The sequence below is a fragment of the Tachypleus tridentatus genome, chromosome 8 (assembly GCF_004210375.1).
Source record: "Tachypleus tridentatus isolate NWPU-2018 chromosome 8, ASM421037v1, whole genome shotgun sequence".
NCBI classification, from domain to species: domain Eukaryota; kingdom Metazoa; phylum Arthropoda; class Merostomata; order Xiphosura; family Limulidae; genus Tachypleus; species Tachypleus tridentatus.
In genome coordinates this window covers 129289532-129305521 of record NC_134832.1, presented here as the reverse complement: position 1 = coordinate 129305521, position 15990 = coordinate 129289532, and the positions used below count along the sequence as shown (strand labels likewise).

Genomic DNA, 15990 nt, shown 5'->3' with positions numbered 1-15990 from the left:
GGTACACCCTTGATCTATACAGATGCCCTTTTATATGGATAATGCCCTTACTGGCTTCTTCCACCTTCTCAGTGTGGGATTTTAGCTGTAGTGTCAGTAGATGGTAAGTATGTATTGGAAGTTACAGTTTTCCGAATTGAAAATGTATTTCCAATAATACTTACCTCCACTGACCCTATCCCATCATTCTTCTCCACTAAGAGTTGGTGTTAGTAACTGGGATGATGCCCATGTGAAAAAAGTGTTAAAATTATCTGAGTGAGGTGCTTATGTACAGTATCAAAATAGGTAGTGCTGCGATGTAGGAGGAGAGGATGTCTTCAGAGGCATTTGAATAGGGAATAAAAGACTAGAGCAAGTAAAAAAAAAAATCCAATGCTCAGATGGACAAAGGTACATATCATTAAAAGTTTGTTTTGAATTTTGTAAAATATTTAATTTATGGTACTCATTTCTCTTTCTTCATAATTCTTTCAATTCTTGCTATGTCCCTGACGCTAGAAAGGGAGAAACACCATTATTTTCCAGTCTATAGAACTGTTCCATTCATCAAATTTCATTGACTCTTTTGGAAAATTCAGCCTTCTTGCCATGTATCTTTGCGAAACAATAAGCTTCTTAACTGATGTTTTTCCCACCAAGCCACTCTCTTTTATAAACCTCAAATGGTTCTTGAATTTGCAGAATCAATTCATTCCTTATGGGCTTTGGCATTGATTTCAGGAGAGGTTTTAGAAGTGATTAGCAGTAGAAGTTCTTTAATAATTGTGTCTTCTTTGGACAACCCATCTTTGTAGATACATTAAACTTGTGTAGCAAAAGTCTATTGTACTGCTCTTTTAAAATTTTAAGTTTTGCTACAATATAATTCTGAAGATCAATAACTATTGCATATTTTCACTTTCCAATTCAGGTTAATTTGGTTGCAAATACATTGTTTTAATGTTAATAATTCTAGATAATTTGAAAAAAATAGAATGTGATAGTCCATCAAATACATTAATGATCAGCATATTAGAGAGAGCCTGAGTTTAGTAACTGAATAGTATTTTGAAATATAAAACTAATATTTATTTTATTTCTTTTAAGATAACCAATAAAGAATCTTTAAAGTTTTCTGAGATATTTTTATATTTGTTTCATATATATATATATGTCTGTATCCATTGTAACTTGTATTAAAGATAAATTTATAGTATTAATATCGAATTTCTGTACTTATACTTTTGAACAGCATTGTGTGTTAGAATTCTGTTTCAGATATGTATTTGTTGGATTCCCCCAGTAGCTAATATGAGAATATTCATAGTGCGTGCCACAAGAAAATTAGAAATATTTTGTTTTCATGATGTAATGTAGTGTTAATTGTATAAAAGTATTTCCATGATATAAAAATTAATATTTACACAGTTTTATGTGAATAGATACATATTTCAAATTGAATTTTGTAATGGCTTGTGAAATGTAATGCAAACAGATGTAAAACTCTGAAGTTTAATCTTTTCAAACGTTCTGTATTTAAATATATATATACATAAAATCACAAAAGTATGAAAATTGTCACATGTGAATGAAGATTGTGTCAGACAAGTTAAAGAACAATCAAATTATGCGTGTGTTGAGGTAAGTATAACAAGGTTCTATATCCAAATATGTATAAAAAAAATTACAAAAAAGACATGATTAAATTGTTACATGTAAATGAAGGTTGTGTCAGACAAATTAAAGAACAATCAAATTATATATGTGTGTTGGGGTAAGTATAACATTAGTATATTTCATTGTGTCTTCAGTTAATAAAAATATTTCAGCTAGTGTACACTATTCCATTTTTAATACACTAGATGGTATTGTATAAGATAAGAGTTCCATGTCAGATTTTCTCAATGGTAACAAAATTGCAATGTAAACCTTCTAATAAGATTCAGTGGAAAAAATGTTCACACTATGAGCTGCATATATTACACTTGATATATTTGTGGTTCTTTCTTCTCTAAAGTTGTTATCTGCAAAAGTTATGGGGACAACACTTTGGTGGATTTCATTTAGTGATAAATCGTTATCTTGTTTACTTTTGTTAGGGGCTTGCACATTCAGCTGTAGGGAAATTATAATATGACGGTCAATCCCATTATTCATTGATAAAAGAGTTCACAGTGGATGGTGCTGACTTGTTGCTTTCCCTCTAGTCTTAAACTGCTAAATTATGGATGGCTAGTGCAAATAGCACTCATGCAGCTTTGTGCAAAATTCAAAAACAAACAACAAACTTAAATTAGTATTGTTTCAGTAACCTAACATTTTGGGACAACATGAGACTATTGGTCCATCTCAGCTGTTCCATCCTTTAAAACTATTTTAAAAAATCTTAAAGCCAATCAGGGAATGTATAATCCAGTGTGGTTGATTTTCCTGTGGATTTCTGTTTTGAATTGTGTATCAGTTCTAGTGATCTTGAGGTTAAGAAATGCTGTTTGGTTAGTTTTTTCCTGTTCACAAGTGAAGTTAATGTTGGGGTGTATTGAATTAATGTGATTGAAAAACTAAGTGTGTGTTCTGTAGATGTGAATCATGCAATTGTATCATCAACATACCTGTACCAGTATAGTGGTGGGTGTAAAGCTGAATTGATCTCTTGAGATTCAATATGTGTCATAAAAATGTTGACTAGAACTGGTAACACAGGATTCCTCATACTTAGGCCATTTATTTGTAGGTAGTTTTGGTTATTGAACATAAAGTTAGTTTTATGATAATGAATTCTATGAGGGTTGCTAATTGGTTACTGTGGATGTGTATCAATGGGTTGGGGTCTTGGATATAAAGTTTTAAGGCTATGTTGCAGGTATCAGTTGTGGGGGCTTCTGTGAAGAAGGAGAGGATATTACATTGAAACTGGCCATTAAGGCTTATGATTTAGTTGATTAAGAATATATTTAAAGTTAAAAGAGTCTTTGAAAAAGGAGCCGGCTGATGTTATATATTTAGAAAATGCCCACGCTATATATTTACTAAGGCTGATTCCAATTATTCCTAGTCTGCTAAAATTTATTTTTGAATACTACTGTTCTCATTGTTAAGTATAAAAAACGATAGTGCATCAAATCACTTTACGGTTTTAAACACATAAGGTCCCCAGATTTGTTGGAGAGAAAACAGTTTTAGAGATTTCAACTTCTCATATGACAACCCTTTCATTCCAAGCACCATTCTAGTAACTCTTCTTTGAATCCTTTCAAACAGTTCATTGTAAGGTAAGGAGCTCAAGACTGAACACAATATTCCAAATATGACCTAAACAAAAAAATTATAACTTCTTTAGACTTGTATTCCATATTTTTCTAAATACAACCCAAAATCCTGTTTGCTCCACCTCTAGCAACAGCACATTGCTTGGATGGCTTTTGAAACTTATTAACTACTATACCAAAATTCCTTTCTTTCATGATATTGTTAATGTTATTCCCAACCAAATTATACTCATAATTTAAATTATGAGAACCTACATGCATTACCTTGCATTTATTATAATTTATATGCCTCTCATGACCCAAGATGTGTCTTTATTTTGCAATTTGTTGAATATTAAAAGTTCAATCCATAAGTTCCCAAAGTTGGTGGTTTTGGACATAACTGTTTGAGATAAGGTTTTATTTGTTAAATAATAAATGTTTAAGTGAAATACGGTTTCCTTAATCCTCCATATTAGCTTGTACAAAGGTCTACCATCTTGGAGTAAATTCAATGTACGTCAATGAAGCCACATTCTCAGCATCATTAATTAATAAGCGGTTGCCAACCTTTCATGCTTCTGTTATCATTGTTTTATGTTTAGTTTTCAGTTGAGATACAAATGATTTCATCTGCGGTTTGGAAGGGAAGATTGAAGCATCACAATAGTCAGCAGTAGGATGAGCAGACCAAAACACTTTGCAAGCAGATACAGATATAATATTTTACTCAACTTACTGCACAATATACACCAAGGTGGTTTTAAATGATTTCTCTAGTTGTAATTTGGAGAACTGTATGTTTCTTGTGCTTGGCCATTAAGCTCGTGATGCTCTGATGGATTTCAGTCACCTTTACCACTTCAAATCATTTTTTCCAGCCCCAACACTAAAAGAGTGTTAAAATTTCAGTTCAAATTTAGAAAAACCAGATAGGGTAGTTTTTTCTTCAACAAAAATATCCCTCACTGTCTCTTCAGGGGCCTGTTAAATCCTATTTGCCCAACTCATTAACACAACAACATCCTATTTACAGCTAGCAACACCTATGACCTTAATAAATGTTGCATTTTTGTGCTTTTTCCACCCGGTTCCTCTGCATTTTAGGTATGAAGGATTATTGTTATTATTAATTCTGCACTGTAGTAACAGTAAAAGTTATATGTGTATATTTTATTATAACAGTAAGTTACATGTGCATATTTTATTATAACAGTAAGTTACATGTGCATATTTTATAATAACAGTATGTTACGTGTGTATATTTTATAGGAATAGCAAACGTTGTGTGTGGTTATTTGATACTAATAGTGACAGTAATGTGTATACTTTATTATAACTGAAAGTTATGTTTGTACTTTACAGTGAAAGTGTGTGAATTTCATAGTAATAAGAGTTGTTAGTATAATTAATGCCAGCAATAAAAGGTGTGCACTTATGTTTTATATTGTCATTATAAAGAAGTAAAAGAGGGTGAAAGTGTTTAAAGTTTTGCATTACTCATTTTATAAAAGCTGAAAATAGAGAATTGGTTTGGTATTAATTCAGTTTGAAAGTTGCCTTTTTATATCTAAATAAAAAAAATCTTATAGTTAAAGGAATTGGTGTTTGAGCATGTTCTAAATTAGTTAATTTTTCTTGTGTTTTTGATGGTTTAAAATGTGAAATTACTTTTTTAATAGACTTCATAACTTAGTAACAGCCAGACAGCAAGACAAACAACTAATAAGCCAACTGGAGAAACGTTTACAAGAAGAGCGAAAGCTTCGTAATTCTATTGAATCAACTCTTGCCTCGGAACGCAAGGCTAAGAAAGCTGAAGAAGCAGCAGCAGCTCGTGCTGTGTTGGTGGCAGCAGCGAAGTGAGTGGTTTTGTTACACGTTGGTAGAAATGTTTTGAATTCTGACAAGATCATGTTAAGTTACTCATGCTGTGTTGGTGGCAGCAGCTAAGTGAGTGGTTTTGTTACACGTTGGTAGAAATGTTTTGAATTCTGACAAGATCATGTTAAGTTACTCATGCTGTGTTGGTGGCAGCAGCTAAGTGAGTGGTTTTGTTACACGTTGGTAGAAATGTTTTGAATTCTGACAAGATCATGTTAAGTTACTCGTGCTGTGTTGGTGGCAGCAGCTAAGTGAGTGGTTTTGTTACATGTTGGTAGAAATGTTTTGAATTCTGACAAGATCATGTTAAGTTACTCATGCTGTGTTGGTGGCAGCAGCTAAGTGAGTGGTTTTGTTACACGTTGGTAGAAATGTTTTGAATTCTGACAAGATCATGTTAAGTTACTCATGCTGTGTTGGTGGCAGCAGCTAAGTGAGTGGTTTTGTTACACGTTGGTAGAAATGTTTTGAATTCTGACAAGATCATGTTAAGTTACTCATGCTGTGTTGGTGGCAGCAGCTAAGTGAGTGGTTTTGTTGTTAACGTTGGTAGAAATGTTTTGAATTCTGACAAGATCATGTTAAGTTACTCATGCTGTGTTGGTGGCAGCAGCTAAGTGAGTGGTTTTGTTACACGCTGGTAGAAATGTTTTGAATTCTGACAAGATCATGTTAAGTTACTCATGCTGTGTTGGTGGCAGCAGCTAAGTGAGTGGTTTTGTTACGCTGGTAGAAATGTTTTGAATTCTGACAAGATCATGTTAAGTTACTCATGCTATGTTGGTGGCAGCAGCTAAGTGAGTGGTTTTGTTACACGTTGGTAGAAATGTTTTGAATTCTGACAAGATCATGTTAAGTTACTCATGCTGTGTTGGTGGCAGCAGCTAAGTGAGTGGTTTTGTGACATGTTGGTAGAAATGTTTTGAATTCTGATGCACTAATGTTAAGTTACTTGTACTGTGTTTGTGGTCATAATGCTCTTGGTAGTAGAATCCTTTACCATTAATACACAAACCAGTATAAAATTGGCATAAAATTGTATATGAATATTTGGGTTTATTTTTATGTTTAGATAAAGACAAAATTTTAGACACACAAATTACAATTTATATTGTCAAAAACCCATTTTAAATGTTTAATACTGGAAATTTTGAAGACAATAGACTTATGATATCTGTGCATATATTCAAGCAGTTTTTTAAAACCAATATTATTGCTTAATTTTCCACTTTATTTCTGTTCTTTATTCATGGTAATTGTTTTCTCTTTTCATCAAGACTTGTGAAACCTTCATTGAAGTTAGTTTGTATTACAGTCAGACTGTCTCATTGCATTTTTTCTGGCAATTACCTCATTTAGGAAGCATCATATTCCCTTTGAAATATCTCTATTCTCATACAAGTCATCAGTAAGTTGCTCATTCTGTAACATGTACAGCAAAATTACCATATACATTAATAATAATAAAAAAAACATACAAAAATTAAATGTAATGTTTTTCACCTGTCAGTTGTGCTTAATTGAACTTTACTTCAATGGAAGTTCAAGCAGTAGAAACAACTAATAAACATTGGTATTTGTTTTATATTTTGACTCAGTTAAATAGTAGTGTTCAACGTTACCCACTTATTCCAAAAATACCAATCTGAAGAGCACTTGAAATATTTTTCACAACATAGAACAATATTAGAGGATTAGTTCTTTAGAATTTCTATTAAATTTAAACAAATATTAAATATGCAAGTTCAAGCAATTCAGATTATTGGGATGGATAATTGATTTTCATCACATTTCTTTGAAGATGCTAAGTTCAGAATTTATTCATACTGGCTGTACATAATACATAAAAACAGATTAAAAAAAAAAGGACAACTTATAAATTTTGATTAAGCATAGATGAAGAAAATACACTAAAGGTCAAGGTTAAAACAAGCTCAGACTGTTTAATTGATGTAGGTAATATAATTTACAATAAGCAGTCATTCTGTTTGTGGAGTTTGTAATATTCTATCAATGTTACTGGGTTAAATGTGCTGAACCATATATATCCCATAGGTATTTTTTGTCATAGAGGGTACCACTTGAATGGTTTTTTTTTGTTTTGGTGTCATTTCTGTGTACTCTTAACTAAAGCTTCTTAAAAATATATTTTTGTGTTGAATCAATGATATCATATAGGAGTAACTAGCATCTTCTTTACCAGAATTTAATACACAAGAGTTTGATTGTGAGGGTTAAACTGAAGATGAGGTGAAGGAGACATGTCAGATAGTATGTAGTTGTAATTTATCTAATTTAAAATGTTTTCCACATCAAGTTAACAGTAGTGGAAAAATTTACCAAGTCATGTGTGCAAGAGAATATGAATATCTTAGCCAGATGTGTAATTTGTAATGTTAAGGTGACATTTCTTTCAGAATTTGAAAATTCTGTAAAAATTTTGTAAAAAAAAATTAAAACTCGGAAGTGTACACCTGTACTGTATCTGAAAGTATATTTTATGGGAAAGTGTAATATTTAAGAACTGACACTTATGTCAGTGATAAATATAAATGATTTCTATCTACAGTAGAACTGACTGTACAGAAAATTGTAAAAATCGACGGAGGGATTTAGAAAATGATGTTAAACAACTGCGTCGTGAAGTGAAAGTCAGAGAAGACCAGTTGCGGCAAATAGAAAGAGAGGTACAGGTAAGTTTCTACTTTCTATTTGTCTAAGCTGTCTGTACTATAAGTTGAATACTTTATTTTGTAACCAAGTTTATAACTTAGTGGAACTGAAATTGGTTTTAAACTATTATTTGGCAATGATTTGATCACACTTTGTTTTCTTATGAGACTTGCATGCGTTAAAGTTAGCACGAATAAAACATTTAAAATTTTTATTTCAAAGTTTGTTTTGTGGACTAAATTTCAGAGAAATATTTGTAGTACATAATGTTTTCTACATGGAATATCAAACCTTTGGTTACACTTTTAACAATACTTAAAGTACTGGGAGGAACCTCAACTGAGCTGGTGGTAAGAAATATAAGCAAATGATTAAATATGTGTAACTATTGAGTTAAACTTTTGTATGACAGTATGGGGTAATTTAAAGTCGCTATATAAGCTCTTGAAGTGTTTATCTTTTAAAGTGTAAAAATTTATAACTTTACTTTGGAAATGCATTTTTTTTCTTAATAAAATTTTGGATTTAACTACAAACTACTGTCCAGATTGTTTTACTGTTCCTAATTTCAGTTTACAGAAACTTAATAAACAAAATACTTGGACAACTTGTAAGCTTTGATGAAGAATAAACAAAAAAGTTTAATAATGAAAAATAAGGTGATAGCAGCAACAAGTATTTCACGTGTGTTTGTATGGTAGTTAACATTAAATTCTTGAACATTTTGGGATGTGTATATTTGTTTGTTGAAGATGAAATATGTACATTCCAAAATGATCAAGAGATAAATGTGTTTTGTTGCCATTCTTCTATTGTTCATCATTAAACTTCAATTACTGCAGAATGAATCTGTTTCTAATCACGAGTTACACTAATTGTCAAGGTCACACCAAGGTCAAACTATTAGAGATGACGACTATATTTATGATAAGCAATCATATCTGCTTGTTGAGTTTGTATGTTCTGTGTGTATACATGTCTCATCATGTCATGTATCAGGTGGTTGTTTGAGTCTTATGAATCAGGGAAGATTGGGCTGTATCCTCTTTCTCTGTTTTTTAAACTCAAAACACAAACCATGCTGTTTAACTGTGGTATATTTCATTACTCACTTCAATTTATGTGGTGATTCACTTGTTTGATTATTTAGGTCAATTATTCTTTTATAAATGAAAATGAGACATTTTAATGTCCACCATCAAGTTGCACTGTAAAAGATCTTCAAACATGGGATTACCATAGTCTGAAGTAAATATGTTCTGAGTTTTTTATTGCTACACACATGCATTTGGAAAGACAGATTTTCCAAAAAAAAAGTAGAAAGAATATGCCCACCCAACAAATGAGAAGACAAATTATCAAGATAGTATGTAAGAGTAAAGATGTGACTGGTTATCAAAATGATTATTATAGTAGGTACAATGGGTTTCTTTAAGTAGAAAAAATGAAACTTTGAACTTCACAAGTTGCTACAAACAATTTTACTTTTTGAGGGGAGGGGAGGGAGTGACCACTTTTGTCCTTAATACAAATGAAGATTCATCTGACCAAGTCTCTGTGTTATTTGGCTATAGGCCATCTTGTTTCATTGTTTGACAGTGAACAATTATTTTAACATTTTTTTTTCCATTGTTACTGAGCAATAAGTGTGGTTTAGCTGTTCTATTTCAGCAGAGGTCAAAGCTTGTTTTTATTAACATTATGGTTCATTATATTTTGGTAGTTTAAATCCATTATGTCAGATCTACTTTATTCGAGAAGTTCAGTTTTCAAGGATCACAAAATTAGGAGATGTGTGGGTTTGTCATGACAACATTCATTGTTCAACTGAAAATAAAACCAACTAGTGTGAATAAGTGTTATCTAGTCATCCTTAAGTATTTGTTGGATGTCCCTTCCTGAGTATATATTCAAAACCAAAGGGGTGGGTGGCTTTTTTCACTTTTAAACATGAAGAATACAGACCGACAATTTTATAAATGACCATTTATGGTTCAGATTTTCAAGTAAATTATTTCTGTACCCCTGTAAAACCTTTAAATATTTTGTATTCTTTTTACAAATGTGATAAACATGGTATTTTCTTAATAAAGCTTGTGGGTAGCCTTCTTGAAGGAGTGGTATCAACAAAGAATGTTTCTGTAACTGATTGTTTAAAGTAATCTGTTGTTAGTCTATAAACACTGACAGTTTAAAGTGCATACAAGTACTAGTAACAAAAATTGTGAGTGTAAATCACTGATGATACAGAGGGAAGAGAAGTGATTTAATAGATTTGTAAAGTGAAGGAGACCTTAAACTATCCCACTTGACTGACTGACTGACTTCAAAAATAGGTAGGAATTGATTATTATCTATTGAGATGTATGAAGAACATTACACAATACAACAACCAGTAACTAGTCTCAAACTACATATCTTGGGCAGTAAAAGTATGGAGAAATCCTTGTAAGTCCCTGATGCTGTTTGTTTGACTGCAGTAGTGCATACTTCTGTAGGATGTGTAGTGGGGTGGGGAATGTTATTGTAGCTGGTTAGGTATTTTAATTTCTATAGATTGGTTAAAAACTTTAGAGTGTACTTGACAGCTGGTGCAGATGCTGTCACTTCCCAATGCTGCATTTCTACCCTAATGGAGATGGATAAAGGATTCTACAAGATGATAAAATGCAGAAATTCACTAGGCTACTATTGTTCAAAAGTGGTTCACCAAACATAATAGTGGATTGTCATCTTTCTTAGAAAGCTCAATCATATGAACACCAACCTATTTGACCATCTTTAGGATGAACTTGAACAACATGTTGGGCATAGCTCTTCTGTGAACATCTTTTCTCTTTGTATCCTACAAAACTCGTTTTGAAGCTTCCTGAAGTTTATGACATGCTAAGTTTATGCTAAAGGGTGATCTGTTACTAAGCAGAGGTCTTAATAAAGTAGCCAGGCAGTTTATGATTTAAATGTTACAGATTATAACAGAAGTGTAAAATCACACTTAAGCAGTAATTGTATTTTTTCCTCCATGCAGAATAAAGCTTTTCATTTTGTTATTATAGATAGATTAATATATTTCCAGCTGTTGATAATACATTATATCAGAATTTTCATATAAACCTGACATCTTAGCCATGATGTTTATAATTAGTGATGCTCTTAGCGAGAACACGTGGAGAAGTATTGACTGAAAACATAGTAAATTAAGTATAGATTTCTTGTGCAAAAGTAACTTACCATTTCTCTTTTTCAGTCTCTACGACAGTACAAAGACAATCAAAATGATACTGAAGTTTTAATGTCAGCTCTGTCCGCGATGCAGGACAAAAATACACACCTTGAGAACAGTCTGAGTGCAGAGACCCGTATAAAGCTAGATCTTTTTTGTGCATTGGGAGAAGCAAAACGACAGGTGGAGATCACTCAGTGTAAGTTACCCATGATTGAGCACATTGGTTGATAATTTTGCTGGTCCCATAGTGGCAAATATTAATGTGTTTTAGTAAATAACACTGTCTCTTCCTTTATTCTATCACTAATTGCATGTAGTTTTATATTGAAAGAAAAGAACTACAAATAAGTGTGATATACAAACACACATACATGATTAACTATGTGATGTTACACAGTTTTATGTTTTAAGAATGTTAATAACATAAAGAGGGATATAGGTAATAAAATTTGTTTGTTTCAGATGTATTTTGGAATATTTTTAGGTAATTTTTCTGGATGATAAAACAAACATAATTTACTCTTGCATAAAATGTTTAATTTGAATTTTTCTTACTGCAATTAAATTCTAGTTGTATGACATGCTCTGATAGTTTTCAAAAATAATTTTTTTGTATGTGATTGAAGTATCATACTAAAATAATATAAAATTGTATATAATTATCTATATAGATCAGAACTAAAAAACTAACTTCTAACTTCATGAAACCAATCTTGTAGAAACAATTGACTAGATGTACTTAGTCATAAACCAAAAGGAAACTAAAACCATAAGTTGATCCTTGTGATGTAATATACTGTTTGATGAGATTAGGAGATTTTGGTTTTTCATAAGCTCATACATTGACAACAACGTCAAATAATCTTCACAGGTGTAAAAAATCATTTGAAATTATTTTAAACATTAATGCTAATGAAATAGAAGAAAACATCAATACTTCTAAAACACAATAGTAAAATTATGATGGATGGAAGATGTTTAATGTCTTATCTCTGGACATATTATTAACAATTTCAGCATTGCTCACCCAGAAGGAGAAAGAGATAGAAGAGTTAAAGTCCAAAGTGGCTGAGGTGATGGCTGTTATGCCACCAACTTCGACTTACGCAGTAGTTAGTCTGGAATCAGATATGGTGTCCTCCTCCATGCTGTACTCTCCCAAGTTCATGTCAGAGGATAAAGGCACCACATCCTCACTTGACCCTAATGCTTCCATTTATACCCCAAACATTGGTTCCTCGGAAATGTAAACAGTTAGCAGTGCTTTTAGCAAAACTTTTCCTATTTCTTTCTTTTTGAGCCAATATAAGAGGAAGCCAATATTTTCAGATATAATTTTTTTTTTGCTTTTGGCTATTTAGCAGTAACAATTTACTTTAAAAAGCAGATTTAATTGTTGCTGATAAGAAATGGGTTCTAGTGATTGTTGCACACAACAAAAGCATTTATGTAAAAGAAAAAATTCAGGCCACATACTGCATCATTGACTGTTCTGGTAAGTGTTGTTAAGAAATGTGTACTATCAAAATTTCTTTTTGTTATCCACCAACCTTTTACATAGTTCTTTTTAAAAAAGAGAGCATTATTTATGTTTAAAAAATATTGAGTAATAATAACAATGATTCTTTTAAGGCATTATTTCATTTAAATCTGTAACCTAAAAAGTAGTACATTGGTAACATTACAAACAAAATAGTGTTTCATTATATGTGGAATACGTTTTTCAGTACTTTGTTTGAAGCCTCATATTAATAGCTATTCAAAGAAGAAACTTGTATTGTTGATAGTATTTTAAGTTAATATTTAAATATTTTGTGATTAACATTACATTAACAAATACATAAAACACAGTAGTAAATTAATATACATCAGTGTGAGGTTTTGCAGAAAGAAACATATTAAAATTTGTGGATAATAATACATTAAATCCAATATTGTTTGTTTAGTTTCAATCTTTTTTATTAATTTAAGTTATTTTAGTATCCTGCACAACAATTATAAAGGTTTTTTCATACAATTTATTTTGTATAATGAAACAGGTTTGGGTAACAGTATTACTGGCATTAACCTTTTCCTTCTGTTCTTCAGATTAAGAATACTAAAACAGAGCTTGTATAGCTGAACACTGAATAGTTTTTGGTTGTTTTTTTCTGTTCAAATAAGTTATAGCGACTTGTTATGGTTTTCAGTGAATGAAGTCATTACGGTTGCACTTTGCAGATTTTAATCTGTATGTTTCTGGTAGAGAAAGTAATGTTTCATGTTAGATATTTTTGAAGGAGTTGAAACAGATTATGGTTTCCTGGAATTTTGTGTATCTGTTTGCTACTGTTTCTTCAATTAGCATTTCCTATTCAGAATATCAAAGTAAACTTGAAAACAAAAGTGTTTCACAAGTAAATGCTATAAATTATTAACAGAACTGAATCTAACAATCAACATCAAGTTGTACACTCCCTGGCTCTTTTCTAACTTAAGTTTTTTTTATACAATATTTGAGAGCAGAATGTAAATCACATTATATATCAGGAAAATTATCAATAAAATTAGTTGAAAAGATGTAATAATAGTTTGTGCAGAACAAATAATAAGAGTACCGGTGTCATTAATCAATATACAAGGTTGAGCATGATACAGTTTTATTAGAAAATTCTCTACAACCAGTGAAATCTCCCTTTTTTATCTGGTAAATAAACTTTTTGTTTTGTTTTGTTTTGTAAGGATCATTTTCTAAGAAATAGTAAAATACCAAACATGCTTTTGATGTTGATTACTTTGTTGTTCAAATAGTTTAGCTACTTCTAAAAGCAATCATCAAGCTTCAAAGCTGTGTTAAATTTGTTAATGATTCTAAAAGAATTATCTTGAATATGGTTTTTGTGTATAGGCTTTCATAAACCAGTAATGTCATGTTTGTGTGCCATACCGTATACCAAATTAATTAACATCATTGTTTGATATTTATGAACTTTAGTTTTAAGAATATAGAAGAAACATCCTGGGAGAGAAATTAAAATGCCAGAAAAGCTGTTGGATGTTCAAACAGTGCATTGAGATGGTAGATAACACTAAAGAAATATGTTCTGTACAATCTGGTTTTGAACTTGTCAGCATGAAATTAGTTTAAGATGCTAAAAAATAAGCTACTTTTGTTGCAATATATATGTAAGGCTGTAATATATTACTAACTGAAACTTAGATTTCTTTCAGTGTCTGGAGTTTCACCCATACATACACTTCATCATGTATACAAGTATTATCAACTTTAAATGCTTAATTTACTTCTTTACGACCATATTGCAATTTATTTTAGCATTTATTAGTTATGTTACATGTTGGCTTTTCAATTGGCTCTTGACATTTTTTGTTTCTTTTTTTCCCAGTAAATACATTACTAGTTTAGAATTTATATCTGTACTATAGATAATGTTTGTGACCATAAAGAACTAATTAAAATTGTCAACTAAAAGAAATTGTATCACGAAGATAATATCCTATTCATATTAGGTTTTGTCACATTTTGTTACTGGAAGCATTCAGATCTCTCAGTGATGCAAGTTATAAGAGGGTTATTTCATGATCATTATGTTACCATTCTTATGGTTAAGAAGGGATTAGTGATGGATATTTTACACTGTGTGCTGGTAAACGTTAAGATAATAACATTCAAATGTTTGCATGATAAAAATGGAATATTATAACTCTTTTCAAGTGAGATGAAAGTCACACCAATCATTGGATATTCTTTGCTGTTTGCCATTAGTATGATGATGGTGGTGTCTTAAAGAAATCCAGTTTCTAGAAGTATACTTGCTGATAGATATTCTGTACAGTTCACTGCTGTACACCTTTTTTTTGTTAATGTTTTATAGGGTGACATTGTCATCCTGTTTTCTGAAGCCAGGAAAATAAAACAATTCTATTTCATGGAAATGAAGATCATATTTCATCCAGTTTTTGTTACCATTCCAACTTAAAATGTTTTGTACTTTCTTTGTATCAACTAAACTGGTCATAATTCAAGTTGGTATTAGAAAATTAAGATGAAAATTTAAAGAAGGTACTATAATTTTTAGAGATAATCTCTCTGCAAGATTAGTGTTACAAATTACAAGTTATCAACTATCAATTACATCCAAAAAGGATTTGCATTTTAAAAATAATAACTTATACTAACTTACAATCAAAACAAGCTGCCAACTCAGAGAAAAACTAAAAAACAACAGAGTGGTAATGAGTATAGCTAATTAAACACATTTTTGTTACACTGTAAGATTAAATGCATCGTTTTATTAATTGGGTGCCTTCTCTGTTAAATGTTATTTACAACTGTAAACCTTAGTTTGGCAAACCTAGAAGGTTTAGGTGAGTCCAAAATACATATACAAAGATAATCATAAAAAAAACAATATTTATAATAAAGATATAATAAAATACACATTCTAACCAATACATTTAATGAAAGTAACACTTACAGAGCACTATTAGCATTGAGTAAGACTTTCTCTTTTTAATATCAGTTTTGATTCCCTGTGGTTCAACAGCATATCTGTTGACTTAATATGATGAAAATCAGTTTTTGGTTACCTATGGTGAATAGAGCATAAATAGCTCAAAATGCAGCTTTGTGTTAAAGAACAACAATATTAAAAAGTTTAAAGGAGGTCTAACTTGTATACAAATAGAAGAAATAACACCAGTTTGATATTTTCATAATTTTCTGACATTTGTACAAACTGAAGGTATAAAAAACATCTTGTTACATTTAATATGGGTGTCATCAGATTAATGAGATTTCAATGTTTTTCTGAGAAAAACCATCATAGAGGTACAGGTGAGGAAGAGAAAAAAGGTGGTTGTTGTCGGTTATAATTAATAGCTTCTTGTGTAAAACTCGAAAATAAACATATTCACTTGAATTTCATGGATATGGTTAAAACGAAATAGAAATAAAGATAGAAAACAGGTAGAAATAAG

General features: G+C 31.0%; 1 protein-coding gene across 6 annotated transcripts in view; it reads left to right on the top strand.

Moving 5' to 3' along the window:
- The window catches only part of LOC143223478 (macoilin-like), a 73415-nt gene extending 58469 nt beyond the window's left edge, over positions 1 to 14946 (top strand). For 3 of the 6 annotated variants that reach the window (XM_076451510.1, XM_076451512.1, XM_076451516.1), the window contains exons 9-12: positions 4913 to 5092; positions 7684 to 7807; positions 11035 to 11209; positions 12031 to 14946. In XM_076451510.1, coding sequence (XP_076307625.1) covers positions 4913 to 5092; positions 7684 to 7807; positions 11035 to 11209; positions 12031 to 12263 — 712 coding nt within the window. In that variant the 3' untranslated portion in view covers positions 12264 to 14946. The remainder of the gene's footprint in view (positions 1 to 4912; positions 5093 to 7683; positions 7808 to 11034; positions 11210 to 12030) is intronic. The other 3 variants (XM_076451514.1, XM_076451515.1, XM_076451511.1) reach the window with 2 other exon arrangements.
- Positions 14947 to 15990: the final 1044 nt, after the last annotated feature.